The 21,782-nt window shown below is 46.8% G+C and overlaps 2 protein-coding genes across 5 annotated transcripts; one reads left to right on the forward strand and one right to left on the reverse strand.

Annotated features, from left to right (window-relative positions):
* Positions 1–52: 52 nt before the first annotated feature.
* Positions 53–17,464, reverse strand: EEF1AKMT3 (EEF1A lysine methyltransferase 3). Of its 4 annotated transcripts, none has more exons than XM_081249019.1 (6): positions 16,827–17,464; positions 8,727–8,900; positions 7,970–8,098; positions 7,107–7,229; positions 2,712–2,799; positions 53–633 (listed from the first exon to the last, which is right to left on the reverse strand). In XM_081249019.1, exons 1-6 carry the CDS (start codon positions 17,001–17,003, stop codon positions 227–229), a joined length of 1,098 nt encoding a protein of 365 aa, XP_081105145.1. In that variant the 5' UTR covers positions 17,004–17,464; the 3' UTR covers positions 53–226. The 4 variants fall into 4 exon arrangements, with proteins under 4 accessions (XP_081105145.1, XP_081105142.1, XP_081105143.1 ...); XM_081249016.1 differs by lacking the exon at positions 16,827–17,464 and adding an exon at positions 9,166–9,268; XM_081249017.1 differs by lacking the exons at positions 7,107–7,229; positions 16,827–17,464 and adding an exon at positions 9,166–9,268.
* A 19-nt stretch (positions 17,465–17,483) lies between these two features.
* On the forward strand, positions 17,484–21,118 carry METTL1 (methyltransferase 1, tRNA methylguanosine). Its single transcript, XM_081249020.1, has 6 exons — positions 17,484–17,731; positions 18,707–18,870; positions 19,799–19,983; positions 20,076–20,189; positions 20,347–20,448; positions 20,601–21,118. Exons 1-6 carry the CDS (start codon positions 17,616–17,618, stop codon positions 20,718–20,720), a joined length of 801 nt encoding a protein of 266 aa, XP_081105146.1. The 5' UTR covers positions 17,484–17,615; the 3' UTR covers positions 20,721–21,118.
* The last annotated feature ends 664 nt before the right edge of the window (positions 21,119–21,782 follow it).

Consider the following 21,782-nt stretch of genomic DNA (forward strand, 5'->3'; position numbering starts at 1 on the left):
CAGGCACAAAAAAGCCAGACCCAGCATTACGCAAAGAAAAGATTCTACTCTCTTTATTATGTAACCATTTTATTTAATAGCTTAACCCATGAAGTATATCATTTCATTATAAACTCAAATGAAAAACAAATGCTGGGTTTGAAGAGGCTTAGGAAATAACCCCTTTTTGTAATAATGTCCAGAGTTAAGAATAAACATTGTCTCCTGGGCCAAAAGGCTCTGGAACCTATTCAGCCTCTGCTGCCTCTTCGCCTTCTCCACATTCAAACCGCACGAAGTCTACTACAGACACCCCTTGGGGCTGCACATACTGTCCCAGTGTGATGGAGGGATCCAGCAAGTACGGCTGGGACAGCATCTTGGTTTCTGCCTCTCCCCCAGGCTCGTCGTCCAGGGAGCCAACAGAGAGAGGAGCCATGCCCACCACATGCTGCCCAAGGCGGCGGCCAAGGTCTTCAAGGTTTGCTTTCTGCTCAGACGTCTCGCAGATGACCAGGGCCCCATACTTCCCCAGAACCAGGTTGTGGAGAGAGGGACTGTGCATTGCCCCATGGACATAAGAGCCAACATAGAACCCAGCTGGCACCTTCACCCATGCAGCTCGTTTAAGAGTCATGTTTTCTCCCAGTTTCCCTGTGAGAGAGCAAAAACAAAAAACACACTTCCAGAATATGATGCTCATGGTAGTACCAAAATATGCACAGAAGCAGCCAAGTTTGGGAGACAGTCCTCCGCATTTACACTGTGGACGTGCCACAGAGGGAGAGATACCATTTTCAGTGTAAACAGGAAAAGGGGTGTGGGGGGAGAGGGTGGGAGAAATGGAATGAATGCCATGCTGGTATTTAGAAACACAGGCTCTGGTGTCACACACACCCTGGGCGCAGGTCTCAGTTCTGCATCTCACTGGCTACGACCTTAGGCAAGTAATTTAATGATATAACCCCATTTACTAATTCATCAAGCCTTCATTTTCTCTTCTGTAAAATGGAGAGGATGCCACTTAAAATAACCTGAAAACAGGGTTACTGGGAGAAATAAATAAGATGTGTAAAAGAACTTATTACAGTATCTGGCACATAGTGAGTTCTCCAACCTGGCTATCATCACTACCTTAAACTCAGGCTTAGAGAGCTTAAGGAACCTGCCTAAGGCTACAGAGCTAACGTATGGCAGAGCTGGAACTAAAACTCAGATCTAGGGACTTCCCTGGAGGTCCAGTGGTTAAGACTTCGCCTTCCAATGCAGGGGGTGCAGGTTCAATCCCTGGTCGGGGAGCTAAGATCCCAAATGCCTCGTGGCCAAAAACCAAAAATGTCAAACAGAAGCAATATTGTAACAAATTCAATAAAGACTTTAAAAATGATCCACATCAAAAAAAAAATCTTAAAAAAAAAACAAAAAACCCCCCTCAGATCTGACTCCAACCCAATTGTGTTTTTTCCCACCAAGTCACCATCCCTCCCAAAAACCACTATAACTGACACAGACAACTCCTGATCATCCATTGTATCAGGAAAAAGTCCAAAACTAAAAGCCCCAGAAAATCCAAAGCCCCATGTCATATGGTGATTTCAGCTTCCCCTCATCAAAAATTAAAAGATAATATTTTCAGAGTTATTTATAAGAACCAAAAGCAGATTCTAGTTTCCTCCTTTCTCTCAGGATGCTATCCCCTCTAACAGAAGTCCAAAGAAGCCAAAAGGTAGGTAGGGGTAGGAGAATAAAGGGGTCTGGGTAAATATCCCTGAATTAGCCATAGTTATAACTAAAAGTCATAAAAGGGAAGTATCCAGAAACCAAAAGGAATCTTAAAACAGCTCAAAGCATCTACCCAATAGTTAATTCCCAGAAACTGGCAAGGCTGAAACACCCAATTCTTCCAGAATTTCTTAATAAGTTCCATACACGGCTGTCTATCTGGTTTTTCAACCATGACTCACTGAAACATCATACATACTTCAAGATGACCTGATAAAAACAGAATTGATGTCCTGACTGGAAACATCAAATGAGCAGTAAATTCCCAGCAAGCTCTAACCCCAGCCGTACCTCCCTCCTTCCATCAAGGACATGTACGAAGAAGGCAAAACCCCTACTACTTCCACTGCCAATGATCCAGATACGGCTCCTATAGCCAGTGGTTCTGAAAGAATGTACCTTCACAAATTCAGGATCAGATTTTCTTTTTTAAAGAGAGGACAAATTCCTAAACATGATGCCCTGAAATACTCCTGGACCCCTTCATAAAGAAGATGAAATGACCTCTGACGGACTATTTCCTTCATAGTGTATAGAGAGGTAGTCAACCGGAGGTCAAAAGGCCATCTTTGCCTAAAGACATGCTTTGTTTGGTCAGCACAGTGATGCCTACTAATTTTAATTAGTTGCAAACAGCTAAAAACTAAACTTTTTTTCATACAAATCTAAATTCTTTTAAAGGAATTTAAAAATTCTGATGACACTGGGATCCCACTTCCCTCAAAGTAATAACAGGTGGCTTGGTAATGGTTTTCTTCAGAAGAGTGTGAGCTTTTCAGGGTGTCCACTGCTCACTAATATCTAACACACAACCCACCTCTCGCATTCAGATTATCAGACCTTTGAAGGAACTTGACTTTGTAATTCTTGATCTAGATTTGGAGGAATACCAAAGATACCAGGAGATCCGGTTATCAATCTCCAGTTTCCAGATCCTTACAAATACTCACCAATTGCTAAGGCCAGCTGATCCTTGAGAGATCCTTCTCTCTCACGCCCAGCTGGAAGTTCAGAGAGCTCAGAGGAATTCAGGAAGCCCTAAGTGCACAAAGAAAATGAACACGAGTCAGTATGTATAATTAAAATTACCAAGAGACTAAGCAAAAATATAGTCTATTTCTCAGAAAATGATTTAAGACAACTAAGTATAAATAGATAATGTTTTCATTAAGCCAAGAACGTTAAAAATTGCTAAGCACTCCACCCCCAATTCCATCCCAATCTCTGGCCTAACTTCTTAGAATGTAGTTTCCTAGAAATCAGAAACAATATTTTCATACAATCATAAAATGTTGAAACTAAAAGGTTTGTAGATTGTTGGTAGGAATGAAAAATGGTGCAAATCCAATGGCAGGGAATTGGACAATAGCTAACAAAACTACATATACTTTTATCCTTTGACCCTGCAATCCTATTTCTAGAAATTTACTCTAATACACTTCCAACAATACAAAAGTACATAGGCACAAAGTAATTCATTGAGCAATTATTTCTAATTGTAAAATGCTGGGAAGTCTAAATGTCCAAACAGGCAGAGTCTGGCTGAATAAACCACAGTACAGTCACAAAATGAAATACTATGCAGCTGGACAAAGAGAGAGAGAAAAAAAGATGGTCTCCATGAGCTGCTATGGAGTATTTCCAGGATATATTAAGTGAAAAAAGCAAATTAAAAGAATACATACATATTATACCAACATTTGTGTAATAAATATTTGTATAAATATGCTTATTTTTGCAAAAAGGATAACCAGAAATTAGTGGAGATGGTTATCCACAGGAGTGCACAGGAATGGGGTGGAAGGGAGAGGAGGGAAGTACGACTTGTGTATGTGGTTGGGGGAGGGGGGAGGAGAGTTTTAACTTCCAGAACCTTGTTAATGTTTTACATATTCAAAAATAAAATTAAATTAACAAGGATTAGGGGTGAAAACAAACACAGACTGAACAGAAACAGAGATTCTAACTGTATTTCAAAGGAATAACACAATCTCAAAAGGGGGAAAAAAACTAATCCAAGTTACTTTCGATACAGTCCTTTGGCCACATAACTTCAAAGTAAGGACAAAAAGAACATCAAAGAAATCTTGAACTCCTTAGTAGGTTTGTTATTTGCAGTGGTCAGGGACAGTAACTCTGAAACAAAGTGTGTACCCTACAGAGAGTAAATAAGCACACATACTGAAATTGCTAGAAGCCAGTGTACTCACTATGAGAGAAGGAAGGTACAAATATAGAAAGGGGGAAGAAAAGAAAGAAGCCTGTGGTGCAGGATTACTGAAACACACACACACACACACACACACACACACACATTTCCTAGCTCTGCTGAAAGAGCAGGGCAGCAATGACATCTCAGTAGAATTAAGCATACCTAATGCTGCCCAGATCTTGGTTTCTAAAAACCATTCCCCCATCAGAAAGGATCAGGACCCCTTGGAGGAGCTGCCAATCCCATGGTTGGGGCAAGGAAAGTGTGACATAAACCCAGAATACTCTGTTATGCCAAAAAGTACGGAAATAGTCAGAAAATAATAAGGCCATACCAAAAAGACAATGGAACCAGCTTGCATAGGCTTGGCTGAAACTTGCCAAATCCGGGGATAATTTGAGCATTAAAATGACTAATGGACCCGCGTGTAGCAACAAAGACCCAATGCAGCGAAAAATAAATAAATAAGACTAATGGATTGTATAATGAATTGTATAAAAGAAGAATCTATACTGATTCACTTTGTTATAAAGCAGAAACTAAAAAAAAAAGAAAATTTTTACTTAGCTTCTGAAACAATACAGTTTTTGAATAGTTCAAACATTAAAAAAACAAAAAGATGTACAAAGTGAAAAGTAACCCCACCAACACTACTTCCCCCTCTACCAGTTTTCACCCCCTACAACAGGTAATCACTGTTGCTAATATTTTGTTTATCCTTCTAGAGATATTTGTATGTATATACATGCCAATATGTATATATTTTTCTCCTATTTTTTCTAGAAATGGTAGAATACCAAAAAAAAAAAAAAAAAAAAAAAGAATCTATGAGTCAATGTTGCTACTAAGTAAATCCCTAAATCAAGGGAGAAGGAGAAGTCTCCTTATTACAATAGAATGCCACCTAATAAAACTAACCCATGTGAAAGAAACTGTAAGGGTTAGAAAAATAACCATTATGCAACTATCACAGTAACAACTGATCCTGACAAGAATCATCACGGGATGCTAAAACTTTTAGGCACAAGTTTTTTGAGGAACTGGATGTCTACACAGTCTCAAAACAATCTCCCATACAGATTACTTACTAGTTACAAAAAAGGAACACGGTAAGTTTAGAGTGGAGAAACCTGGCAGATACTACCTTAACCAAGAGATCAAAATTAGCACCATCAATAACAAGACCACAGTCCCACCCTCCTGTGCCTCCTGATGTGATGTTCTGAGAAAAACGGAGGGTAATTTATTTAAGATTCTTACAAAAATCCATATTCTAAGTATGAAGAAACATCAGTTGAACCCAAATTGAAGGACATTCTACAAAACTGTCCTGTACCCTTCAAAAATGTCAGTGTAATGAAAGACAAAGAAAGGCTGAGGAACAAAGAAAGGAAACCAAACAGACATGGCAACTAATTGCAACACATGCTACTGGACTGGATCCTGGATCACAACTGCTAGTTGCCAAAAACGAAATGTATATTGTATATTATCTAAATAAAAATATTGTATCAATGTTAAAATTCCTGAATGTGATCACTGTACTGTGGTTATATCGGAAAATGTCCTTGTTTTTAGGAGATACATGCTGAAGGGATAAAGGGTTCTAATGTCCGCAACATACTCCCAAAAGGATAAAAAAACAATAGGGATGGGCTTCCCTGGTGGCGCAGTGGTTGAGAGTCCGCCTGCCGATGCAGGGGACACGGGTTCGTGCCCCAGTCCGGGAAGATCCCACATGCTGTGGAGCAGCTGGGCCCATGAGCCATGGCCACTGAGCCTGTGCGTCCGGAGCCTGTGCTCCGCAACGGGAGAGGCCACAACAGTGAGAGGCCCGTGTACCGCAAAAAAAAAAAAAAAAAAAAAACAATAGGGATGACAACAATATGAATATAAAAAGTGATAAAGTAAATAAGGCAAAATGTTAACAAATGGTGAATCTAGATAAAATTACTCTAGTTTACTGTAGAATACTGGCAACTTTTCTGCAAATTTGAATTTTTTTTCAAAATAAAAGTTTTAAAAAGATAAAGACCAAAAGGAAAAAATTAATAAAGCTAAAAGGGACCAAAATCCCTTGTTACAGATAATGAAACAGAGGCACAGTAAAGTAAGTGAATAGCTCAGGGTTACAAACAGCTACTGGCAAAGTCAAGATTAGAATTTCTACTTCAAGTGACTCATCTATTCAGTACAATTCTAAAAAATAATCTCAACATAGTTTTCCATGTAATATGACTCTTTAATGCCAGTAATAATTAACATTTACCACAAGATCTCAAAAGAAAGATAAACAGAAGGAAAAGGGTGGTACTAAATAAAAAATTGTTGTGAGTAGTAGGTTCATTTTTGCCTCGGCAACAAGGACAGATCAAAGGCATACTGATACAATTCCTTCCTTGCTCCTTCTATAGATAAGAATATGCTAAGTCTCCTAAATTGTGCCTTCTCCAGTATCTATATTTATTTATTTATTTATTATTTTTGTTTTGCAGTACGCGGGCCTCTCACTGCTGTGAGCTCTCCCGTTGCGGAGCACAGGCTCCAGACACGCAGGCTCAGCGGCCATGGCTCACCGGCCCAGCCGCTCCACGGCATGTGGGATCCTCCCGGACCGGGGCACAAACCCGTGTCCCCTGCATCGACAGACGGACTCTCAAACACTGCGCCACCAGGGAAGCCCCACTATCTATATTTAGAAATCCTTTCCTCAGGCCATTCTAGATTTCTGAACACAAAGCTTCACCTGATATATGGACTGTATTCCACTGGCATTCATTCATTCATTCAACAGAGCCCCAAGCAAGTGCTGGGCCCACTCCTCATGCACCAGAGACACACTAGTGAAAAGACAAATCTCCTACCTTATGAAGCTTACATTCTATTGGGGAAGGCAAACAAAAAATAAATAAATTAAAATGTAATATATAAGAACTATAACAACAGATTTTAAATGAAGCAAAATAAGGGGATAGAGCAGTAGGAGGAAGGTACTCCTCTCCAGAGAGATAACATTTAAGCAGAGACATGAAATAAGGAAGTGAGACATGAGAATGTCTGAAAAAATGGAATAGCAAAGACCCTAAGAGGGGAGGAACAAATCCAGCATGTTGGAGACAACCCCAAAACTCACTTTACTATATGTGGACAGTTGATCCTTTAGGCTCTGACAATGCAACAGGGTTCCCAGGGCTACTTGCTGGACCAACTGTTGAAATTTTAAATTTCTGGAAACAAAATCTGTCTCACAGTTCACCTGTGGGAACAAATTGATGTTGCTGTATAAGCTGTTTACTAATAGTCTCCAAAAATGCTTTAAAGCAAGGTATTGATAAAACAGGCAGCAGACGCAACAAAACAGAAATAAATGTCTCTAGGATTAAATCCACAGTTCCTCTACTAGCTTGAGGCCAGAAACTGAATGAAGTGATTCCTGCTGTGCCAATGAGTTAGCAATAACCTGCGCATTCACAGGACGGTTCCATAATGTCCCCCAAAGGATTCACTACAAGTTCACCACCTGCCTGTGGCACATGCCATAATCGCCTCATTCCCTAGGCTCCTCCAACACCAAACCACTTTTGTTTATAAGCCTGTTTATCTCTTCTCTCGCTCTAGACTAATCCACATCTGATTCTTCACCAACTGGGCCCCTAAACCTCCTCTAAAACAGCTGCTTGCTGTCCATCATCTAATTAGTCTAATTCCTAGCTTTAAAATCTAACTATTCCAGGAAACAATCAGTGACGAGGTGTAAGGCCACAATGGACTCACATTTAGGAATAACAGTCTACACTACTAGGCCTTTTCTCACCCACAACCTGTGCATTTCTATACTTAAATGAATCCATAGCTAGTAACTGGGGTCTCACGGGCTTAATTCTAACTAGCTTTTATGGTTCTCAAACACCTCTTCTTTAAGAATGCAAAGGGTCTACCACAAAGCCTACACCCAAGGGACAGCTGTTCCTGGCATCTGGAACTCTGACAACTCACCTCTACTAACACAGTCGTGTTTCCTTCCTGCAGCAGCCCAATCAGACCTTCTTTGGTCTTCCTGCCATGGAGCCTGGCAGCTTTACTCCAGCCCTCCTTCTGGGCCTGTTTGTGGAGCCAGCTCTCTGCCTATAAATAAAAAAGATAAAGGGCAGATGATAAAGACACAGAATTTAGAACAGAATGGGGCTCTAAAATACCTCGGGTTCCCCAATTCTTTCTCCTTCCCCTCAGCCCTACAAGAGAAACTAATCTATCATTTACTGGCAGCCTACCACTAAATGACAAACAGTGGGCATTGTGCCTGGTGTTTTGGATAAGTTTAATCTTCACAACAACTCTATGGGGCAGACAGTACTATTTTCTTTATATAAATAAGAACAATGCAACTCTGAAATATTAAGTAAGGTGTCCAAGGTCACAGGATTAGTGTGAGGATACCACGATCTGGGTCTTGGTCGTCGGTCTGACTCCAAAGCTCCCACGAGCCCTTCCAGCCCCAAGCAGGAGGAAACCTCATAGCAGCCTTGCATGGAATAGTTTCTTAGCCCTGCGACCCTGAGTCAATTGCTTCGAAATAGGTAAGAGTCAAAGGGTGAGATTGTCATTGAAGTCAGAATCCTATCTAGGACTCTGTCCTTATGGGTCACTGGGCAGCAGATCTGACTTCTACGCGACCTCCCAAACGCACTGGGGTCGGGCCCCGGTACCCCACTCCCACCCCCGCGCCAGCTCCCCTCTACTTCCTCCCACACACCTGTTTGAGATCCCCGCCACAAGTCTCCAGAGCCTTCTTGCAGTTTACAAAGGAGTAGCCCGTTCTCCGCCGCAGCTTCATGAGGAGCTCCTTGCTGGAAGCCGAGGAGGATAGCCAGGGTCCAGCGTGAAATGTATGCCGCGGCTGGGGCGACTGAAGCACAAGGGGGCCCACCTGGAGGGAGTAAGAAGGCATGAGAAGCAGCAAGCAGCGAGGAGCTCGTGGGGTGGGAGCACGTCGGCCGGGAGGCGACCTTAGGAGAGACAGACCCAGGGGGTGGGGGAACGGCAGCACCCTGACGCTGCACCGCGAAGAGGGACCGAGGTGCGGGGAAGGGGGAGATGGAGCCGAACGCAGCCAGGGGAAGGGGAGGGAGCGTGCCCTGCGCACGGGAGACCTGCAAGGAAGGCAGAACAGGGCCGGGGCCAAGAGCACTCACTGTGCAGCTCCCAGCCCGCGCGACCAGACAGAGACGCAGTGAGCGCAGCAGCGACATCTTTCCGGGGACCGTACCCTGTTGCCGCACCGGTGAGGCCACGGGCCTACGGCGTAGCGGCGGGGCCAAAACTCTCCACCGGAACACGTCAAGCGGAGATGGCGCCACCTGCTGTCCGGGAGGCGCATTCGCCTCCCCTACTTGGTGTATTGAGACTACTTTTCACAAGGGAATTACACCCCCGCAGGTAAAATAACAGAAAGCATGAGACAGAAGTGTCACAAAATAACAATACAAGACACGTGGTAACACTTCATGTTTATTTCCAATGTACTTTCATATTCATTATCCATTTATGACTCATGACAAACTTGTGAGGTAGTTGGGTGGGTTCAGAAGTTTGGCCAAGGTCACATAGGGAGGAGGAGTAAATATTTGTTGAAGGAACAAAAATATTTGATGAACACCAACTGTGTGCCAGGAACCACAGCCCTGCCCTCCAAGGTAATCTAATGGTGAGAAAATAGGGAGCAGACAAACGATCACACAAGACAAGGTAAGCCTCACAAGACAAACAGTTAGTTAAAGCGTCTCAAGGGAGAAAGAAATCATATTCAAACAGGAGGCTCAGGAAAAGCTTTTTTCAGGAGAGAAGCTAAGAATAATGAAGATTTTGAGAGGTAGAAATAGCCCTTCCAGGCAGGGAATCATCAAAAAAAATGAAGGAAGAAGCCAGGGAATCTTGGTGTGGATTTAGGGAACAAAGAGTAGACCTTTTGTAATTTGGCCAGAGGTTGCCATACATGTAGGAAACCAGTAGGAAATGAAGTAGCAGGATAATTTGGGATCACACGGGACACACTGAGTACCAAGCAGAAGAGCTTATTCTTGCTTCTGTTGGGCAGCAGCAGAAGCTAATCAGAGCTGATTTTGGAAGATCACCAGAGTTTACAAAATGGTTTGAAGGGGAGTGAATGGAGGCCAGGATGCCCCAGGAGGTGATGTGTGGCCCAAGGAGTAAGTCAGGAGAGCCCCCATCAGAGGCCCCACAGTGGGAGGAGAAAAGAGGTGAAGGCAAAACACATTAGAAAGGAAGGACTGATAGGGACTGGAAACCTAAAGAAAAATCAAAGAGAACCTGGTACTTAGTGATCAGGGCTCCAACTCCAAAAAGAGTGAAGGAACTATGGTCCAAAGGACAGCTCTGCTGCCTATCCCCAACTTCAGGGCTGGGAGGACTTGACCCAGTTAGAGCCATGGTTCCACCACACTATCTCTTGAAGCAAGAAGTGGGTGGTCAGAGTTTTCTTACTTCCCAGCCCCCCAGTAAAAGCCCGAGTTCTCTGGATGCAGAAGAGATCTTTAATGCTTATTTATTTTCCTTTTTTAAAAATTCCAGTAGAATCTGGAAAAAAAATCCATTCTGTATAAAAAGACAACAGCAGCAAGGGCTTCCCTGGTGGCGCAGTGGTTGAGAGTCCGCCTGCCGATGCAGGGGACACGGGTTCGTGCCCCGGTCTGGGAAGATCCCACATGCCGCGGAGCGGCTGGGCCCGTGAGCCATGGCCACTAAGCCTGCACATCCGGAGCCTGTGCTCCGCAACGGGAGAGGCCACAACAGTGAGAGGCCCGCATACCGCAAAAAAAAAAAAAAGACAACAGCAGGACTAGATGGGATCATGACTGTCTCTCTGCAGCCACTGTTCACACATCCCACTTACCTCCCCTTCCCCTAAAATCCTCGATACCCTCCCATCTTCCTCTGCTGAGAACAGGAACTGGGAATTTCCTTTGCACTCTAGCCCAGTACAGCTAGGGCTCTAGTATTCCTAGCACATAGCACCTCCCTGCACCTGCCCAAGAGTATCTCAGGAAACAAAAAGGGAAGGAGGAAAGACAGCGGCAAGGGAAATCCATCGTTTTTGGTCCTTATGTTTACGCCTTGGACATATGGCAGTTCCTTCATTAGAACAAGGTGTTCAGAGGCGCAGAAGGGTGACATCAAGCAGGTCTTGGTCCCCTGTGCCTGGCCCTATAGATGTTAACATTCTCATTCTCATCCCGCTTGGCCAGCTCCAGTTGGAAATGCTGGGGCAGGAGGTGCTGAAAGAAGCTCTCTGTCCCGTGCTCCTCTCTCATCTTGGAAGCCAGATAGATGGTGCCATGGGGCCCGCACAGGTGTTGGAGGGTCCCCAGCAGCAGTGGGAAGGTGGGCTCCAGATACACGATATCAGCCCCCAGCACCAGGTCATAGTCTCCAGGGAAGACATGCTGGTCAATCCCCCAGGACAAGGCGCGGACCTGGGCCCGGCCTCCAGCTGGCACATTGGCCTGGACGTTGCCCTGGATCTGTTCTAGGACCAGGGGCAGGTCAGTGATGGTAACATCCCCCCCTGAGAGAGAGGAAGGAGGAGAAATGCAAGTCAGAGGGACCAACCAAGGGGCTTCGGCTCCTGCTCAGAAGGTCCAGGGACCTCAGGGCTTAGAGGATAATGTTTGGGCAGCCCAAAGTCCACACTTTGAATTTTGTTGCCCTAACCTCAACCTCATCCACAGCCATCTCATTACTCTACATTCTACAACATCAACATTCTCTCTAAGCTAATCTTCAACCTCTCTGCCCAACACACGACAATTAGATGTCAGCAGAAGCCTGGGCAGGACTAAGCTGGAGGTGGGCTGCGCACCCACCCCCTACTGACACAAACCAGCCCTCATGGATCTGGAAAGCTTCCCAGAAGACATGACCTCAGCAAGGCTTAAAGGACAAGGAGGAGTTAGTCAAGTGGAGCTTCCCAAGCAGAGATCAGAGAGTACAAAGGCCTGGTTGGGAGAGAGCACAGTGTATTCAAGGAAGGCTGGATCTCAGAGGATATGGAAGGGAAGAGAAAAGTGTCAAGACATGAGAGTACAGAGAAAAATGATTATGACATGCTAAGGAGATTCAGGCTTGATCCTGAGAGCAATAGGTTTTAAGGGCAGAAGCAGAGGGTGAAGATGATTAGATTAGGACTTCAGAAAGCTTCGTTCATGCAGTAAATATATTTATTGAGCATCTACTAAGTTCTGGGGGTACAGGCGTTAGTAAAACAAAACCTTGGCCTTCCTTGAGTTCTGTTACAGAGGTAGAGACAAATGAGGTAATGCAAAACTATTTAATCATGATCATGGTGATTATTACAGAAAGAGAAAATACTCAGAATTCATTCATTAATATTCATTTGTGCCTATATGCCAGGTGCTGAGAATACAGCAGTGAACCAATCAGACAAAATCCCTCTGCTCCTGGGGCTTACAGTCTAGTGGCAAGAGACCTACAACAACAAACAAAATGAAACAAACAAAACACACTGTAAGTCAGATGGTAATAAATGCTGTGCTGAAGCATTAAGCAGGGAAGGAGGATAAGAACTGCTTGAGGGATAGGGCAGGAATGTCATTTTAAATTGGGTAGTTGGGCTCCCCTGGTGGTGCAGTGGTTGAGAGTCCACCTGCCGATGCAGGGGACACGGGTTCGTGCCCCGGTCCGGGAGGATCCCACATGCCGCGGAGCGGCTGGGCCTGTGAGCCATGGCCGCTGAGCCTGCGCGTCCGGAGCCTGTGCTCCGCAACGGGAGAGGCCACAGCAGTGAGAGGCCCGCGTACTGCAAAAAAAAAAAAAAAAAAAAAAGAATTGGGTAGTTAGGGAAAGCCTCATGGAGCAGATTATGTTTGAGTAAAGACCTGAAGGAAGTGATGGAGCAAACTCTGTGGGTCTCTCAGGTTAAGATGTACCAAATGAGGGACTCGCAAGTGTAAAGACCGTGAGGCAGGAGTGTGCCTGGCAAGTTTAAGGACCAGCAGGAAAGCCAGTAGCTGGAGCAGATTAAGTGAGAGAAATAATAGTAGGGGCCCAACTCTAGGCAGGGTAGCAATGTCTAGGAAATTGGTCAGATCCTGAATATATTTTGAAGGTAGAGTCAAGAGGGTTTGCTGACAGATTAGATATGAAACATTGGGAGCGGGGGGTTGAGGATGGCTCCAAGATATTTGGCCTGACCAACTAGAAGACTAAGTTGTCATTTATTTAGGTGAGGAAGGCTGCAGGAGGAACAGGTATGGACAGGAAGATCATGAGTGCATTTCTGGGCACATTAAGCTTGAGATGTACATCAGACAACCACAGGACGATATCGAGTAGGTAGCTGATTTTACAAACAAATCTGGAGATATAAATGGGAGAGTCATAGAGTCATCAGCATGGAAAGGGCATTTAAAGCCACATGGTGATGGAACTGCTTGGGAGTGAGTGTAGACAGAAAAGGGGACGGGTCAGAGGACGCCTCCTGAACCCTGGCGTGCTCAGACTTTCAGTTGTGAAGAACAACAGGAACCAACAAAGGAGAATGGAACAGATGCCAGTGAGGTGGGTAGAACCCAGAAGTGTGGTGCCCTGAAAGCCAAAGGAAGTGTCTTCCAAAGAGGAGGGAGAGACACACACTGCCAAGTCCAGTAAGGTGGGCTCATAACTGACTCTTGTACTTAACAACATGGAGTCAGAAGGGAAGCTCACAACCTTTCTGGAGCAACTGGAGTGGGGGGGGGCAGGCTGGGTTGGGGAGAGGGGTAGAATCGAGAATGGAATTGAGGAAACAATAGGAAGAGAGGAATGACAATGAGCATTAACTCTTTTGAGTTTTGTCATAAAGCAGAGCAGAGAAATGGAGTGGTAACTGGAGGGATGTGTAGGATCAAGAGTTTTCTCTGATAGGAGACATTACAGCATATTTATGTGCATAATACACACAAACACACATATGGAATGATCCAGAGAGAAGGGAAAATGGATAATGCAGGAGAGGTGGGGGAGCAGGGTGTTTGCAGGAACAATGTCTTTAGGTAGATGAGAAGGTTTGGGGTCTCATGACACACACTTGACCTTAACTAGGAGCACAGCACGTCTGCTATGGTAACAGGAGAGAAGGCAGTGCAGACAGACACAGACACAGCTGGGGAAGAGACGCTGTGATAAGAACATGTGGATATTTGCTATGAGAAAACAGAAGTGATCAGAAGAGCTAGGAAACAAAGTCATCAGCTGAGGAGACATTTGGAAGTTTGAAGGGCAAAACGATAAGAAACAAGATGTTTAGGAGAGCAGAATAAGTGGGTGAGGGCAGGGTAAGAGGCTAGCTGGGCAGCACTTAAGGACGCATCTGAGGATAGTGACAACAAATTTAAAATGAAACCAGGGACTTCCCTGGCGGTCCAGTGGTTAGGACTCTGTGCTTCCACTGCAGGGGTCACAGGTTGGGGAACTAAGATCTTGCATGCTACGAGGAGCAGCCAAAATAAATAAATAAAATAAAACCAGTCAACATAGTTGTGTATATTATACTAGGAGGGCCTGTGGGTGAGAGTATCCAGGAGGCTTTCCCTTGGTCGTGATGTTTGAGCTGAGTGCTGAAGGAGGTATATGCATTAACCAGGTGGTACAAGGGTTCCAGACATAGAGTGCAGCCAGTGTGAAGGCTCCAAGGAAGGGGACATCAAGATAGGCTTGAGGAACTGATAGGAGGGCACTAGGTAGCACAAGGAGTACAAGAGGGAGAGGAACAGAAAGAGGCTAGAGGGAGACACGGGGCCTTGGAGGCCATGTCAAAGGGGTTAGTTCTATCCTGAAAGCAACAAGAAGCCACTGAAAGATGGGGAAGAGATGCCAAAAGATCACTCTGCCAGCCGGGTGGAATGGGCAAAGGTCTAGGTGTGGGCAAGGGGTAGAAGCAGGAAGACCATTTTGACTAATTGTAGCCTTCTAGGCAAGTGATGGTGACAAGGACTGGGGAGCCATCAGTATAGATGGAAAAACAGGAGATTCAAGAGATTTTTAGGAGATAAATCTGTCGGACTTGGATAATGGAGTTGGGGGTGAGAAAAAGGGACGTGTCAATTGTGGGTCTAGATTTCCCACTGGGTGGATGGTAATTTGATTCACTGAGATGGGGAAGGCTGAGGGAGAAACAGGTTTGGTGGCGGAAGAGCACAAGATCTAGTTTGGGCAAGCCAAACTTCCCCATAGGGAAGCTCGAAGACACTTGTGAAAATCCAGGGAAAAGATGGCAGTGGCCTGAGCTAGAGATGGAGGGAAGAGGAATAGAGAACTGGGGAAGTATTAAGTTCATATGACTCAAAGGACTCACTGATTGCCAGGATGAGAGGGGAGAGGGCAACAGATGAGAATGACACCCAGATTTCTGACTTGGCAGCAGAATAGGGAGCAAAAGAAGGAGAAGCCAGTCTGGGAGCAAGGGAAAGATGTTTCCATCCATATTACACCCATTTTTCTCCCATTTTGGCATAGCTGCCCACTTCTCACCCACCCATTCCTTCATGGAAAGCTGCTGTTGACACTCCCTCGGTTCTGTCTGAGCCTGTATGTTCATACTCCTCATCAGACAGAGCTTCTCCCTGATGGGTTCCCAGAGAGTCAAGGGAGACACGACCAGAGCATGTCCACTGGCTCTGCACATACCTCGCCATAGTTCTCATCCAGTAACATCTTCCCCCATCTTCACCACTAGACCATAAACTCCTTGGGGTGAGGAAATCTGTCTTACTCATTGTTGTATCCCAATACCTAGCATGATTCTTGGCACATAGGGGACTCCAAATACATGTTGGTTGGATGAATAGAAGAAAGAATGCTTGCCTCTGGGAAGACTTCCCTGAATGTGTTTTGTGTTATGTCCCTATGAACAAGGACATGTTAATTTGCATTCCTAGGGAGATGACATCATAAGTGTTTTTAAAGGAATGTTTTCGGTGTGAAGTTTTGCCTGCCCATTAGATTATAAACTAAGGAACCGTTTCCTTTGTAGTTTTTGGTTCTTGACAAAAATGGAGCAAAATTTTCCTTACCTTTTCCTTTCCCAAGTCTGCAGTGCCTAATTCCTACCCCACTTCCCACAAAATACACTCTAACCCTCAGAAACTCATAAGCTTGTTCCTCCCAAGCAATGAAAACCTGAAGAATCAAAAATATATTCACAATGAAGTCATAAAGTACTCATGAGGTTTAATACCTGCAGATTGCTCCCCCTACAGGATACACCCATATATGCATTTTGACAGAAGACCATATATAAAGCAAAGGAGATTTTTCCTTGTAAATATCCGTGAAATCACAAAGAGCAAAAAGGTAGGAAAAACTCCTTCTAGTAAGGCCTGCCCGATTGTTATTCCTTGCCTCCAAATCAACCACCTTGGGTGCTTTGACAGCCAATCAGCGCTGTCTGGCACACAGGAGCAAGTAGGGGCACACACACAAAAAAAGTTTGTTAGAAAGAAGGGACTAGGCTGGTTCCAAACCACTCCCCTCTCCCAAGAATATAGGAAGTGACAAATTCTCCACATCCCCGTCCTCCCCCCACCCCCTCCCACCGCAAAGCTCACGCACCCTGCAGCGCTGCCAAGATACCCACGATGCCCGTCCCAGCGCCCAGCTCGATCACTTTCTTGCCTCGGAAATCCACATTCTGACTCTCGAAATAGTTGCACAGGCTTAGAGCCTATGGGAGAAAAGAGAGAAAAGATACGACTGTAGCGGGGATTGGCTCCATATGGGAAAGCGAGAGTCCGGGGTCTGACCTTCCGCGGACCCTAGCCCAGAGCCGCTCACTCCTCACCGCGTCCCACACGTGCGCTGCCACTCCGAGGCGGGACCCAAAGTTCTCCGTGATGCTCAGCACGTGCCCACAGAAGTAGAACCGGCTCTTCTCCGAGTAAGAGTCGGCGAAGAGTCTGACCTCCCGTGGGAACACGGATTCGGGCTCTGATTCAGGATCTGGGCGGGGGTCCGCCATCTGGCCGCGAGAGTGCCCGGTCACCGGCCAGCGCTGGGATCCCGGATCTGAAGCGGCGTGGGGGTTGAGGACCGCGGGCCGTCTCGGCTGCCCAGTGGCACCGAGCCCCGCCTCCCCGAGTTTGCCTTCCTTCCTCCAGTTTGACTTCCTGGAGGTGGAATGAGGAGCTGCCTCCCTAGCTCCGGTCCCCAGCGCACACACGATGGGACTCACGCCGGACCACGGGGGTCAGACCCGGTCGACTGCTCGGAGAGCGGGAGAAGGGGAGAGGAGGGAGGATTAATTCACCGTAGCAAGCGGGGTCCCTGGACCCCTCTCACCTGCGGGGTGCACGGGGGCCTGCAACCGGGGTGGTAACCCAGACCAAACAGAAGCAGGCTAAGGAAAGAGGCTGGGTGCGGCTCTGGCCTTGCCAGCCCAGTTAAAGACCAGCGGCCCGGAGGCGCCCTCCCGCGCGGCCCCTCTGCGTTCCTCCCTGCCCAGCCCAGCAGAATTCACCCCTGGAGCTTTAAGGGGTGGGCTCTGCCCACTACGTGCCTTTGTGCGTCATTCTCGTGCGCCCTGAGCCTCGGTCTCCACGTGGGTTCGGTGGATAAACCCGGGCTGGGGATCATGGCGGGAACCGAGACTGGGGACGCCGCAGCAGGAGCCGAGGCCCCTCAGCCTCAGAAGCGCTACTATCGGCAGCGGGCTCACTCCAACCCCATGGCGGACCATACGCTGCGCTAGTGAGTGAGCAGGGCTGGGGCGAGCGGAGGAGGGAGAGGAAGGCAGAATTCTCAGAGTAGCCGGGAAAAGCGATTGTGCTGCGACGGTTGGAGGGTTTAGGGTAGGCTCGGGAGGATCAGCTGGGTGACGTCAGTTTGCGGAGGGTGGGTCGGGGAGATTGGGCAGAGGGCGGAATTGGCGGGTTGGGAGGGGGCGTGGCGTTCTGGCCTAAGGCTGGGTAAGGTTGCACGTCTGGGAAGAGAAAGAAATTGTTACTGAGACAAGAGTAATGGAGGCCGAATGTCGTTTCCATCTTTCAGTTTCATCTGTGGGATTTAAAAAAAGACAAACTTGGGGGGAGGGATTAATTGGGAGATTAGGATTGACATATACACTACTATATATATAAAGTAGGTAACTAATAAGAACCTACTGTGTAGCACAGGGAATGGAACTCTACTCAATACTCTGTAATGACCTATATGGGGAAAGAATCTAAAAAAGAGTGGATATATGTATATGTATAACTGATTCACTTTGCTGTACAGCAGAAACTTACACAACATTGTAAATCAACTATACTCCAATAAAAGTTAATTTTAAAAGAAGACAAACTTATATACAATCCTGCCCACACCTTACTCCGTCCTCTTCCCGCAGAGAACTTCAACAAAGCAAAGTCCCTATGCCTTAGGAAGCCAGTCTCTGGGACAAGGGGAACTTGAGCCCCAGAAAGGAGAGCTGCCCAGCCAGAGTCACATCAACCCTGGAAATGGAGACAGGCAGATCAGCAATAATGGGCCTCTTGATAGGCCTATGATTCACACTGGAAGGTTAAGGGTGGTTTCCATTGTGCTTCCTAGAGGCCAAAGGGCCCGCTCTTACACCCTCCTCTCATCCATCTCCCACCCTCACCCATCCACCCACACACACAGTACTGCTTCTGCAATGGTATGACCAACCTTCTCATGTTTCTCACGTCTTCTCTCCAATAGCCCTGTGAAGCCAGAGGACATGGATTGGTCTGAGCTATACCCAGAGTTCTTTGCTCCACTGACTCAAAATCAGAGCCACGATGACCCAAAGGATAAGAAAGAAAAGAGAGCTGAAGCCCAAGTGGAGTTTGCAGACATAGGCTGTGGCTATGGCGGCCTGTTAGGTAACACTCTGGCCCTTTCTCTGGGGCAAGGAGAGGCAATGCCTAGATTCTGCCAACTCAGCAGGTTTGGGGCGGGGGCATAGTTGGCCTTTCCCCTTCGGACCAGACATTGGTGCTGTGACATCAGTGTGGAGAGCCTCCACTTTCCCTCCACTCTGGGTCTGTGGCCTTTGCCCTGGAGAAGGGAGGGGGCTGCCTCAAAGCCTCTTAGAAATTGGGTTGTCTGGCCCTGCCCCTGGCCCCAGTCCCTACGTGAGCCATTTCACCTGCCAGGTGCCGGGTCAGTGAGCTGGTCAGCACAAGCGTCAGAGATTAGTCGCTGTGGCCAGTGATCCTGAACTGTCTTTCTCAGGGATTCCACCACCACCCCTCCCCCTCCCCCTTCCTCACCAGAACTCATTCCTTCTCTAGGCTCATATTTTCGAATTTCTCTTGTGTTGTCTGTATTGTCCCAGCCATACGTGCTGGACTGACTTCTCTGTTTTTAGATCTTCCATAGAAATAACAGTATGACAGAGAGGAAGCGCATGGTACTTGGTGGTGAAAACCATGGTTCAAGTTCTGATTCTACCTCTTCTTAGCTCTGTGACTTCAGGCGTTTCCAACCCTCAGTCTTCTCATCTTTGCAGTTTACCACAGAATGTAATGAGGATTAAATGAGACATGTGTGAAAACACTGTGAAGACTTTAAAGCACATGCAAAGATACATGTATTCCCAGGCCCTCCCACTTCCAGTCCTGGTGACTTTTTTTGGGTTTCCCCCAGCCCACTCCTCCAGCACAGAGCCATCCATACAGGTAGCTCTCTTGCCACACTTGTCATTATTGATTTTGGTAATTGCAGATTGAGGCTTCCTTTCCTGTGTTGACTTCTTTGAATACCCTGCAAGTATGAGGTTGATGATTCCATTCCTATTTCTGTGACCAGTGGAACTGTCACCGCTGTTCCCAGACACGCTGATCCTGGGTCTGGAGATCCGGGTGAAAGTCTCAGATTATGTGCAAGACCGGATTCGGGCCCTACGAGCGGCTCCTGGAGGTGGTTTCCAGAACATCGCCTGTCTCCGTAGCAATGCCATGAAACACCTTCCTAACTTCTTCCGCAAGGGCCAGGTGGGGAGGGGCACCCATGGGTTAGGCTGGTAAGCAGGTGGGGCATGGAGGCCAGGCTCTCACAACCCTGTTGGTGCACCTCTGTCTCACAGCTGACAAAGATGTTCTTCCTCTTCCCTGACCCACATTTCAAGCGGACAAAGCACAAGTGGCGAATCATCAGTCCCACACTACTGGCAGAATATGCCTACGTGCTGAGAGTTGGGGTGAGTCGAGAGTGGGAGGGAGGATGGGGTCAGGGACCTAATAAGGGACCTTCCACTAAGAATTCAGTGGGGGTGCATTTAGGACTCACCACCACCCCCATGATCCTGCTGCTCAGTTGCATGCAGCCCCCTATCTAGGGTGACTTTGCCTGTGCAGGGGCTGGTATATACCATAACTGATGTGCTGGAGCTACATGACTGGATGTGCACCCATTTTGAAGGGCACCCCCTGTTTGAGCGCGTGCCTCTGGAGGAGCTGGTAAGTCGGGGGCCTAAGGGAAATTGCAAAGATTTCTGGAAAGGTCCTTTCCAGAGTGTTTCTGTATTCTTTGAATCTAGCTTGATGCCAGGAGGATGGGATGGGTGTCTGGGGACCAGGGCAAGGACTTATTGAACCCTTCCTTCTCCCAGAGTGAAGATCCCATTGTGGGACATCTGGGCACCTCGACCGAGGAGGGAAAGAAAGTTCTACGCAACGGAGGAAAGAATTTCCCAGCCATCTTCCGAAGAATACAGGATCCCACCCTCTAGGCAGTGACCCCCCATCCTACCCTTCCTGATCACTGACTTTGCCTTAGTTGGACCCCATCTTCCAGGGACTGGAAAGAAGACTGGGCCCTTGGACCTTCCCAGCTGAGCCTGCTAGGGCTGAGCAGTAACAGTCTCTCAAAGAAGTTGAGGAACTGCCCAGGGCAGAACCCTGGAGTTCATGACCACCCCTGACTCCTCTCACTTTCTTACCCTTCCAGTGGCAGCAGAAAGCAAAAGCAGCTGACTGGGAAGGTCAAAAGACCTTGGGCCAGAAGGGATCTTTGGAAGGGAGTGGAGTCTTGCTCTCCCTTAGCAGTCCCTTCTGGGATTTCTCCTTCTCAGCTAGAGTGAAGAACGCAATTCTCCACTGTCCATCTAAACTGCCTTCTAAGCTCAAATCACCTGCCCACTCGTGTTTACTTTGCAGTTCAGGGGGTAACGTGTATGTGTGCACATCCCATGCTGCTGTTTCTCAGGAAAGGCTAGAGTGTGTATCACTCCTGTCCTCTCCCTGCCTAAGACTTGACCTGGGGAATCTGTGTTCCGTTTATTGTTGCTGTCTCTGGAGATCCTGGGAGGGTGTGGTGGTGGAGACCCTCTCCTTCATGTTGACCTTTACTTTGATCCCAGAACTTCAGAGCTGACTTGCTGACACAGAGCCTGCCAGGGCCGGGGGCGCGGGAGTGAGGAGCAGAGGTGAACTGGGGAGGATTCTGAGGCCAAAAGTGGAAAGGGGCTGCTGACTAGAAAGCCCCACAAAGGGGACTGAGTCAGCTGGAGATTCAGAGCACTCGCTTAGCCCTTGCTCTGTCCAGGAGCCCAGATAAATCTCTCAACTTTTCTAATTTGCAAAAAGTTCCTTCATTTCTGCTCCTCAAGCCCCAAATTACCATGGCAGGAAGGACAGGGCTTGTGGACGGAAGAGACCAACCCCCCTTCCCAAGGAATAAAGATGAAGGCTCCTGGAACCATCTTAACCCATTAACCCACCTGCTATCTGCCCAGTGTCAGGTACAGGGGGAGGGGGAGATGTAGTAATGCAGGAAAATTGTGCTCACATGC

The sequence above is a fragment of the Mesoplodon bidens genome (assembly GCF_964165515.1).
Source record: "Mesoplodon bidens genome assembly, chromosome: 11".
In the NCBI taxonomy this organism is placed as follows: domain Eukaryota; kingdom Metazoa; phylum Chordata; class Mammalia; order Artiodactyla; family Ziphiidae; genus Mesoplodon; species Mesoplodon bidens.

Coding starts and splice junctions, on each gene's coding strand:
- EEF1AKMT3 (XM_081249019.1), bottom strand. CDS start 17,003: ATGGCGGACCCCCGCCCAGATCCTGAATCAGAGCCCGAATCCGTGTTC. Junction 8,901..16,826: donor CAGCGCACGTGTGGGACGCG/GTGAGGAGTGAG, acceptor TACTCCCTCCAG/GTGGGCCCCCTTGTGCTTCA. Junction 8,099..8,726: donor GTGGCGGGGATCTCAAACAG/GTGTGTGGGAGG, acceptor TTTTATTTATAG/GCAGAGAGCTGGCTCCACAA.
- METTL1 (XM_081249020.1), top strand. CDS start 17,616: ATGGCGGGAACCGAGACTGGGGACGCCGCAGCAGGAGCCGAGGCCCCT. Junction 19,984..20,075: donor ACTTCTTCCGCAAGGGCCAG/GTGGGGAGGGGC, acceptor TCTGTCTCACAG/CTGACAAAGATGTTCTTCCT. Junction 20,190..20,346: donor CCTACGTGCTGAGAGTTGGG/GTGAGTCGAGAG, acceptor TTGCCTGTGCAG/GGGCTGGTATATACCATAAC.